Here is an 11,513-nt window from a genome sequence, read left to right on the forward strand (position 1 = left end):
TAGGAAATGTTCCCAGGCTCGAAGTACAAATTCAAAAACGAAGGTGATCTGTACACTGTCACCATTTTCAATCCAAAAGCGGAGGACGCAGGTAAATACACTCTGGAGATTGCGGGCATTTCCTGCTTTGCTTATTTGACCGTCGAAGAGGCCGATCCGGTGTATAAGTTTACCAAGAATCTCAAGAAAGCGGAGAAGGGTTTCATAACGCACGACACAACGCTCGAGTGTGCGGTTGACAATTCGATGGCACCGATATCCTGGTGGAAAGGTGAAACCAAACTCGAAAGCAACGATAAGTACGTCATCGGAAAGGACCTTAGCGGTACTGTGACGCTGATTATCAAAAATTGCGTGCCGGAGGACGCCGATACGTACACCTGTCGAATCGAGAAACAGCCGGATAAGACGGAAACGAAGTTGAAGATCTTGGAGTACAACTACAAATTTACCAAGGTACTCAAGAGTCAGCAGTTGTTCGTCAAGGACACCGTTACTCTGGCCTGTGAGCTGGACCACGCACTGGGTAAGGTCGAGTGGTTCAAGGGGGATACCAAGATCGTCGAGAGCGACAAGGTGCAGATCATCAAGGATGGACGCAAGCACAAGCTGGTTCTGAAGGATGTCGAGAAGGCCGACAGTGGCATTTACCGATGTGTGAGCAACGCCGACAAAACCGAAGCCGATATTCAGGTTAAACGTAAGTATTTGTTTTTTTTTGTTTTGAGAAAAAAATGCCTTCGGTTGATTAGACCAAATCACTCATTAGCAACAATGTCAATAAAAACGTGAAACAGAACACAAAATTCGGAAAGCAGAAAGCAGAAAACAAAATACAGAAAAAATAAATTAGAAATCCCGAATCAGATATCCTATATGAAAACAAGAAAATAGAAATCAAATATCAGAAAACACCGACCAAAATTCAAGAATCAGATATCACAAAATTTAAAGAAATTATATAGAAATGATTGATACAAAAACAGAAGAAGAAATATCAAAAAATATTTCAAAAACTAAGCGAAAATATTACAAAAATGGTATAAGAGTCATGCAAAATTAATACAAAATACCATAATGATAATGTCATACCAAAATCATGTGGAAAACAAAAAAAAATATGATTATAATAAAGAATTGCTCCAAAAATGATTGAAACAGTTACAAAAATGTTACGAAAATGATACAAAAACGAAACAAAAATAATATAAACAAGACAAAAAATACAACCCAACAATACCACAATAACAACTATGTAACTATTGACAAAAATGACGCTAGATAATAAAAAAGACCAAAAATATAGGTATACATGGTAGTTGGTATATATATTTCAACACAAATATAATATACAAGAATGATAAAAAATACTATAAAAAAGTCAGAAAGAAGAAAAAATACGAATATGATACAGAAATGGTAAGGAAATAACTCGCCACATAAACAATAATAAAAAAAAAATTATAAAAAAAAACATAAAAGATCAAATATGCCAAGCACGAATGGAAATACTATAACACAAATATTATAAACAATATAAAAATGACCATAAAATTGAGTACAAAGTAAATATGAACAAAGAAAATATAATACTATTGAGATGATATGAAAAATACAAAAACAATACGGACATGTAGCAAAAACTTTACGGAAATGTTGCAATGATAAAAAAAATTGGGATATGTAAATAAATATAAAAATTCAAATATTCAAATATTCAAAAATATTTAGAAAAATGTGAATACAAAAGTGTTCCAAAAACTATATAAAAAGATACGGAAATAATACAAAATGATACGAAAAAGAAACAATAACAACAAAAATTAAAAGATCGCAACAATGTTGGATGACAAAAATTTATAGCCTTGATGAAAACATAAAAAAAATAAAATAGTAATAAGTAAAAATATACTAAAATCGGTTCAAAGGCTCCTGAATTTTTAAAGACTGTATTGAGATTAATTCGAATAGATTAAAAAACAACAATTAACACCATATCATACAGAAATAGAGCAATAGAGCACAAATGTTCCAAAAACAATACAATACTGCCACAGGAATCATTGGAAAAGTCTCAAAAACTGTATGGAAATATTACAAAAAATATACAGAATTATTAAAAAATTTATACAGAAGTGAGCCTGAAATTAAAATCGACGGGTGATAAAATGATTCGAAAATTATACAAAAATGTTGTGAAATTTTTATGGAAAAAAAATCAGTTTGGAAAAAAACAAAAAATGAGATATAAGAAATAAGAAATTGGAAATAAAAATGAGAATAAAAAATAGGAAATAGAAAATAAGAAATAGGAAACAGAAAATAAGAAAAAGGAAATAGGAAAAGAGATATAAGAAATAAGAAACAAGGAATAAGAAATAAGAAATAAGCGATAAGAAATAAGAGATGAGAAATAAGAAATAAGAAATAAGAAATAAAAAATAAGAAATAAGAAATAAGAAATAAGAAATAAGAAATAAGAAATAAGAAATAAGAAATAAGAAATAAGAAATAAGAAATAAGAAATAAGAAATAAGAAATAAGAAATAAGAAATAAGAAATAAGAAATAAGAAATAAGAAATAAGAAATAAGAAATAAGAAATAAGAAATAAGAAATAAGAAATAAGAAATAAGAAATAAGAAATAAGAAATAAGAAATAAGAAATAAGAAATAAGAAATAAGAAATAAGAAATAAGAAATAAGAAATAAGAAATAAGAAATAAGAAATAAGAAATAAGAAATAAGAAATAAGAAATAAGAAATAAGAAATAAGAGATAAGAAATAAGAAATAAGAAATAAGAAATAAGAAATAAGAAATAAGAAATAAGAAATAAGAAATAAGAAATAAGAAATAAGAAATAAGAAATAAGAAATAAGAAATAAGAAATAAGAAATAAGAAATAAGAAATAAGAAATAAGAAATAAGAAATAAGAAATAAGAAATAAGAAATAAGAAATAAGAAATAAGAAATAAGAAATAAGAAATAAGAAATAAGAAATAAGAAATAAGAAATAAGAAATAAGAAATAAGAAATAAGAAATAAGAAATAAGAAATAAGAAATAAGAAATAAGAAATAAGAAATAAGAAATAAGAAATAAGAAATAAGAAATAAGAAATAAGAAATAAGAAATAAGAAATAAGAAATAAGAAATAAGAAATAAGAAATAAGAAATAAGAAATAAGAAATAAGAAATAAGAGATAAGAAATAAGAAATAAGAAATAAGAAATAAGAAATAAGAAATAAGAAATAAGAAATAAGAAATAAGAAATAAGATATAAGAAATAAGAAATAAGAAATAAGAAATAAGAAATAAGAAATAAGAAATAAGAAATAAGAAATAAGAAATTAGAAATAAGAAATAAGAAATAAGAAATAAGAAATAAGAAATAAGAAATAAGAAATAAGAAATAAGAAATAAGAAATAAGAAATAAGAAATAAGAAATAAGAAATAAGAAATAATAAATAAGAAATAATAAATAAGAAATAAGAAACAAGAAATAAGAAATAAGAAATAAGAAATAAGAAATAAGAAATAAGAAATAAGAAATAAGAAATAAGAAATAAGAGATAAGAAATAAGAAATAAGAAATAAGAAATAAGAAATAAGAAATAAGAAATAAGAAATAAGAAATAAGAAATAAGAAATAAGAAATAAGAAATAAGAAATAAGAAATAAGAAATAAGAAATAAGAAATAAGAAATAAGAAATAAGAAATAAGAAATAAGAAATAAGAAATAAGAAATAAGAAATAAGAAATAAGAAATAAGCAATAAGAAACAAGAAATAAGAAAAAAGAAATAAGAAATAAAAAATAAGAAATAAGAAATAAGAAATAAGAAATAAGAAATAAGAAATAAGAAATAAGAAAAAAGAAATAAGAAATAAGAAATAGGAAATAAGAAATAAGAAATAAGAAATAAGAAATAAGAAATAAGAAAAAAGAAATAAGAAATAAGAAATAAGAAATAAGAAATAAGAAATAAGAAATAAGAAATAAGAAATAAGAAATAAGAAATAAGAAATAAGAAATAAGAAATAAGAAATAAGAAATAAGAAATAAGAAATAAGAAATAAGAAATAAGAAATAAGAAATAAGAAATAAGAAATAAGGAATAAGAAATTAGAAATTAGAAATAAGAAATAAGAAATAAGAAATAAGAAATAAGAAATAAGAAATAAGAAATAAGAGATAAGAAATAAGAAATAAGAAATAAGAAATAAGAAATAAGAAATAAGAAACAAGAAACTAGAAACAAGAAACAAGAAACAAGAAACAAGAAACAAGAAACAAGAAACAAGAAACAAGAAACAAGAAACAAGAAACAAGAAACAAGAAACAAGAAACAAGAAACAAGAAACAAGAAACAAGAAACAAGAAACAAGAAACAAGAAACAAGAAACAAGAAACAAGAAACGAAAAACAAAAACAAAACAAAAAACAAGAAACAAGAAACAAAAAACCAGAAAACAATTAAAAAAAATATAAATTGAAAATTGAAAATTGAAAATTAAAAATTGAAAATATAATAAAACAAAATATAAAATATAACAACTGAAGATTTAAATAAGTAAAAAACAAAAATAAAAAATAAAGGTTACAAATAATAATGAAAAACAACATAAAAAATAATTGATAAGAATTAAAATAAAAAGAAATATAAGATCGTTAGTTTGCAATAAAATTTAAAGAAAATAGAAAATAGAAATACATAAAAATAAAATATGAAAATGAAAAAATAGAAATAAACATAAAATGTGGATATAATAATGAGAATTGGATATAATAATGAGAAAGGAAACAATTGACACAAAAAAAGAAATTATAAAATTAAAATAATAGATAAAAATTTTAAATTTTTAAATAAAAAAATATAAAGCACGAAACAAAATAAAGAAAGAAAAATATATAAAAATAAAAAAGCATGATACAGAAATATAAAAAAGTAAATTAAAATTAAAAGAAATAAAAATAAGATAGAAACAATAAGCGTTGAAAATAAATAATAAGAAAAATAAATAAACAATTGACAATCAACAATAAAAACGAAAAATGAAAAACGGAATTTTAAAAAAGAATTAAAATAAATAAAATACAATGTAAGATAGACCAATTTAATGAAAAAACTTAATAATTAAAAATAGCAATAAGAAATAAGAAAGATAATTGATATGAAAACAGAAACTAAAAATGTGATGTTCAAATAGAATTTAAATTTCAGTTGATCAGAGAATTCGCATGAAAATTATACAGAAGAAATGTGCGGTCATTCAAGAGCTTGCTCAGGCTCAAAATCGTACAGAAACGATACAGAATTAATACAAAAATAATACGAAAACGATGCAAAAATTTTAGAAATACTATACAAAAGTTGTGCAAAAATTTAGGTAAAAATCCTGTAAAATGCTGCTAAATCCTGTAAATGCTGTAATAAATATACGTTATTGAAAACTGATACCAATAAAAATTGATATTAATCTTGAAACTATGCAAATAAAATACGAAAACTATATTCAAAGTACAAAAAATTACAAAAACTATACTAAAAGGCACAAATAATGATACAAATATAATACAAAAAAAAAACACATGAACGGTACAAAAATGATAAAAAAAAACAACTCAATAAGGCCACAACAAGTAAAATTTAAAAATTGACGAAATAACACAAGTTTATGAAGGTTATAAAGGACAAACACAAATATAAACAACAAATAATAAAAAGTGATACAGAAACAGTGAAAATTGGAAAAAAATTAAAGATACATAATGCAAAAACCATACAAGAAATTCCAATAATAAATTCTGTGATGCCACAACAACGAATTTTTGCAAAATTCACACGAGATAATAAAGACGGCATAAGGGACATACACAAATGATAAGTTAATAACACAAACATAATACAAATATCATACAAATGATGCACAAATATAAATAATAATAAAAAAAACAAAAATGGCTAAAAAAACGAAACAAAAATAATGCGAAAATGACACAAAAAAGAGTAATACAAAAATAACAAAAATTACAAACATAAATCATAATACTATAACAAAATTATAATAAAAACATTACACAAAATTTTGAAAAAAAGATAAAAAAAATAACGATAAAATGAAAATTAATGACAAAAATGTTACACAATTACTGAAAATTACTACAAAAATGTAACAAAATTGATGAAAATACAATGCAAATATTTTAAAAACGATTGAAAGATGATTGAAAATAATACAAACATTATAGAAAATAGTAAAAATTAATGATTAAAGAACGATACAAAAAAATGCACATAGCAATACGAGAATTATGCAAACATAAAACAGGAAAAAAATCAAAATATAGCAAATCAAATGACAAAATATTTCAACCAAAACCAACTCAAAATTTGTTACAAACAACTTCAGAAGAATTCAAAAAACTCACTAGAGAACTAGCACAAAAATGATACAAAAGTGATTTGAAATCATTTTAAAGGACCATAAAAATTACTCCTAAGTGGAATAATATTATTACAAGCTTATACAAAATTGATTAAAAAAAACTAAAAGAAAACTGATATGAAAATAACGGGAAAATGTTACAAAAATTATACGAAAATGTTACAAAAAAGGCAAAAAACAAAACAAACAATGTTAGATTCAAAACAACCAAACATCGACTAAAAATGACAGAAAAAACTAATAATAGTAAGAAATATTTTAAATTATTTCAAATACCTTCAAATAATACAATACTGGCAAATGACTTCAAAATGATTCACTAAGCTTACTTAAAATCAAAAACCAAAAATCAGGAGTCACAAATCTGAAATAATGAATCAGGAAAACAGAAAACAGAAAACAGAAAACAAAAAACAGAAAACAGTTAACAAAAACTAAGAAACAGGGAGCGGAAAGCATTTCATTCCATTCATTTCTATTTTCTTACTACCGCATGATGAATTATAAAACAACTTTTTCATACTTGTAGTATGATAACTTGACCATAGTTTATAAGCGTGATATTTATTTTCGAAATTAATTCAACTCACCTCTCTCCCCAACCCAGGACCGAACAAGATCCTGAAGAGACTGAAGGACACTACGGGTGACGAGACGCAGAAGTGCGTACTCGAGATACAGGTGCAGGACGAAGAAGCCGAGGTGAAGTTCTTCCTTGGGGAGGAAGAAATCACCAAGAGCGACCGGGTGCAAATTGTGGCAACCGGCGACGGTACTCATCAGCTGATCTTCAACCAGCTGGAGCTAACCGATGCCGGTGAAATTCGCTGTGAGTGCGGACCACTCACCACCAAGTGTGAGCTGAAGGTCAACAAGAAGGAGACCAAGCCGAAGTTCGAGGTGCCTCCGAAGGTAGAAACGCCAGCCAAGGTTGAAAAGAAGGTGGAGGTACCATTCACAAGTAAGTATGGAAAGCAGTTTGTGCTTGGGCGCATCAAGCGCAAGCACAAACTGCTGTTTGGCTGTTATGTCATAATGCAACATAAATTGATTTCTATTTTTCAACACCCTCTGTGCAGCTGGTGAGTCCCGCCAGTCTAAGGTCATTGCTAAGGTGTTCAAAGATGGTAAACCGGTTTCACCGGATGATGTTGATATAGTTGTAGAGAATGATAAGGTTGTGATCAAATTTAAGAAAACTGAGTTTAAAGACTCAGGTGAATACAAACTTGTGCTGGAGAACGCTACTGGATCGGAAGAACACACAATGAATGTTGTGTTCCAGGACAAACCACAGCCTCCAACCGAAATTCAGGTCGGTAATGTGTTCCAAACTCGCTGCGTGGTTAAATGGAAGGCACCCGTAAACGATGGCGGAGCGCCGCTTACCAAATACGTTCTCGAGCGGCAGGATGTGTTCAAACGGTCTGGATGGGATGTTCTCCAGGACGTCCCGGGTGATCAGACCAAGTTCGCCGTCACTGATTTAACTCCAGGCCGACATTACAAGTTCCGAGTTAAGGCAGTGAATAAAATGGGTGAATCCGAATATTGCAGCATGGAGGAAGATTTCATTGCCAAGGACCCGTGGACGGAACCCGATCCACCGAGAGATTTGGTCATTTCCGATTGGGATAAAGACTTTGTTGAGCTTTCCTGGAAGGTACCGGTTTCCGATGGTGGCGCTCCAATTCAGAGCTATGTAATTGAGTATAAACCTTACACAGCCGCCAACTGGAAGCAGTTCGAAGATGTCGGTCCGAATCAGCTCAAAACTACGCTGCGGGGTCTTAAAGAAGGAGAAACGTTTGAGTTCCGAGTGAAAGCCATCAATCAGGGTGGGGCCAGTAAGCCTAGTAACACAACTGAACCCCTCAAGATCAGGGACAGATACGTTAAACCTTTCATTGAGGGCGAAGGGCTGGAACCTCTTACATTAAAGAAAGGTAATACGATCCGTTACTATGTCCAATATGGTGGCGAACCCGAACCCGAAGTGGTCTGGGAAAAGGAGGACATCCTGATAATCTGTGATTCCGAAAAGCGAAAGACAATCGACGTGGAAAGCAATGCCACAACACTCCAGGTGCGCCACGCCGTTCGAGCCGATTCCGGCACTTATAAGCTGAAACTGAAAAACAGCAGCGGAGAGTTTGTAACATTCGCCAAAGTATTAGTTCTGGACGTTCCAACTCAGCCGATTGGACCAATCAAAATTGAAAAGGCCAGAGCAAACCACGTTGTCATCAGTTGGCAACCGCCGGAAGATACGGGAGGCTGTCCACTAACGGGTTACATCCTGGAAAAGATGGACGTAGAAAACGGTACCTGGCTACAAGCCGGAGAGTGTGGAGCCGAGCAGCTAACCTTCGACTTCCAGCATTTACAGAAGGGAAGAAAGTTCGAGTTTAGAGTAAAAGCGTACAACAAAGAAGGTGAATCCACTCCGCTGGAAACACTGCTGGCGGTAAAGACGGTCAATCCCTATGGTGAGTTTTGTGGTTTAGCTGTGCTTTTTATGTGTCTTCATTATTCTTTCGAATTGTAGCTTTTTCTCTCAAAATTTGCCATCTGTTTTGTTTAAAACTGTTGATATAGTTGTGAGACTAGCTTAGCATCTCGCACTTTCAAAGCGTCATCTTTATTTGGGTTTTATCTTGATTTTCGTGTAAAACAGATCCTCCAGAAGCACCAGGCAAACCGGCCGTCGATGACTACGGTATCGACTACGCTGAGCTGAAATGGGAAGCACCAGAAAAAGACGGTGGTCGACCGATCACACACTACATCATTGAATTTAAGAATAAATTCCTGTCCGACTGGACGGAATGTGCTAAGACCGAAACTCCCGACACTGTACACAAGGTTACTGGTCTCAAGGCGAAGGTAGTCTACCAGTTCCGTGTCCGTGCCGTGAACAAGGGTGGAGCATCGAAAGCATCGGAGCCAAGTGACAACCACACCGTGAAGCACAAGAACCGTGAGTATCGAACCAACCCGCAAAGTTCATCTTTATTATCTATAAGCTGTCAATCGGTGCGCTCGGTTTTGCTTTGATCGTTGTCTAGAGTGAGTATGTCAACAACAAACAAACAAAAAAGGTTCTAAAGTTTTGCCGCGTAAGGGTGTCAACCGTTGATTGATACATTTCATACTAAATGGCATACCCTCGTGTTCTCGAATACAGTGAAACCTCGCATCGATCGAACGAACCTGAAGAACGTCACGATCAAGGCCGGCAAGGCACATCTCTGGTCGGCGGACGTTATGGGCGAACCCGAACCGGAGATCTTCTGGAGCTGGCGAGACAACATTCCACTGACGATTACAGAAAACATCAACATCGAAAATGCAAATTACCACACCAACTTCTCTATTAAGGAAGCCAAGCGGGCCGATACGGGAAAGTACAAAATTACCGCGAAGAATGCGTCCGGTAAAGATGAGGAAGAAGTAGAGCTTGTGGTGCTTGGTGCACCCGGTAAATGCCAAGGTAAGCTGGAGATATCGAACGTTACCAAGAAGGGCCTGAAGTTGAAGTGGAAAAAACCTGCCGACGATGGCGGCTGTCCAATTACCGAGTACAAGATCGAGAAGTTGAAGAACAGAAACGGTAAATGGGTGCGCTGTGGTACCGTGAAGGGTGGCCCGGAGATTTTGGAAGCAAACATTACCGGACTTGATGAGGGTCAAATGTATAAGTTCCGTGTCATAGGTGTGAACGCGGAAGGTGAGTCGGAACCACTGGAGTCGGATGAGGTAGTTGCCAAGAATCCATACGACGAACCATGGAAACCGGGTCAACCGGAGATCGTAGATTACGACAACAAGTCTGTCAAGCTGAAGTGGGCCCCGCCGAAATCCGATGGTGGTGCTCCCATTCAGAACTACGTTGTTCAAAAGAAGGAACGTTTCAAGGAGTGGCAAGATGTCCTTGAAGTACCCGGAGGCGAATGCACGGCAACGGTTGAGGACCTGAAGGAGAATACCGAGTGTCAGTTCCGCATCATTGCTGTAAACATGGCTGGTCGGTCGCCCGAGTCGGATCCGACAAACACGCACAAGGTGAAGTACCGTGCACGTAAGTATCCTCTTTTCATTGAGTTACAGCTATGGGATATGAAGTACAAGTTTCTAATCTGCAGTGAAACCACGTATTGATCGTACAAACTTGAAGCCGATCGTTGTCCGTGCTGGAAAAATGGTTCACTTCGATGTTAATGTGAAGGGTGAGCCTGAACCGGAGATTAGCTGGATTCTGAAAGAGAAGCTTGTTTTGGGTGATGATCACTATGAGATCATCAACAAGGATTACAACACAAAGTTTACCATTAAAGACAGCTTGCGTAAGCATAGTGGAGTGTACGAGATACAAGCCAAGAACGAACATGGAATGGATAAGGAAAAGGTTGAAGTTACTGTGTTGGCCAGTCCTAGCAAACCTAAGGGCCCGCTGGAGGTTAAAGATATCACTAAGGATAGTTGTAAACTGAAGTGGAAGAAACCGGATGACGACGGTGGTAAACCGATTACAGGCTATGAATTGCAGAAGTACGATCAGAAGGTTGGTCGATGGGTGCCTATTGGTAAGGCACCAGGAGATGCCGAGGAGTTCGACGTTACCGGACTGCAAGAAGGACAGCACTACAAGTTCCGCGTCAAAGCCATCAACGATGAGGGTGAATCGGAACCACTGGAAACAGATGAGTTCATGGTCGCCAAGAATCCGTTCGATGTTCCCAAAGCTCCCCAAGATTTGGTCATCAACGACTGGGACAATAGTAGCGCAACACTCCAATGGAAGCGTCCTCTTTCGGATGGTGGCGCAGCCATTACTGGTTACTTCATCGAGAAGAAGGAACGCGGAGAATCGAAATGGGAACCGGCGCTCACTACGTACAGTCCCGAGTGTCAAGCGAAGGTTGTTGATTTGCCCGAAAAGCGTACCTACCAGTTCCGCGTCAGTGCCATCAATAAGGCCGGAACGGGAGAGGCTTCTGATCCGACTAACTTCCATACTGTCAAGCATCGTTATCGTAAGTACAATGCTGAGATTTATA

The 11,513-nt window shown here is 32.8% G+C and overlaps 1 protein-coding gene across 7 annotated transcripts in view; it reads left to right on the plus strand.

Moving 5' to 3' along the window:
- The window catches only part of LOC129733949 (twitchin), an 82,881-nt gene that overhangs the window by 54,524 nt on the left and 16,844 nt on the right, over window positions 1–11,513 (plus strand). For 5 of the 7 annotated variants that reach the window (XM_055695578.1, XM_055695580.1, XM_055695581.1 and 2 more), the window contains 6 exons: window positions 4–700; window positions 7,061–7,414; window positions 7,533–8,942; window positions 9,131–9,433; window positions 9,641–10,534; window positions 10,599–11,489. In XM_055695578.1, coding sequence (XP_055551553.1) covers window positions 4–700; window positions 7,061–7,414; window positions 7,533–8,942; window positions 9,131–9,433; window positions 9,641–10,534; window positions 10,599–11,489 — 4,549 coding nt within the window. The remainder of the gene's footprint in view (window positions 1–3; window positions 701–7,060; window positions 7,415–7,532; window positions 8,943–9,130; window positions 9,434–9,640; window positions 10,535–10,598; window positions 11,490–11,513) is intronic. The other 2 variants (XM_055695583.1, XM_055695584.1) reach the window with 2 other exon arrangements.

The sequence above is a fragment of the Wyeomyia smithii genome, chromosome 1, assembly GCF_029784165.1.
Source record: "Wyeomyia smithii strain HCP4-BCI-WySm-NY-G18 chromosome 1, ASM2978416v1, whole genome shotgun sequence".
In the NCBI taxonomy this organism is placed as follows: domain Eukaryota; kingdom Metazoa; phylum Arthropoda; class Insecta; order Diptera; family Culicidae; genus Wyeomyia; species Wyeomyia smithii.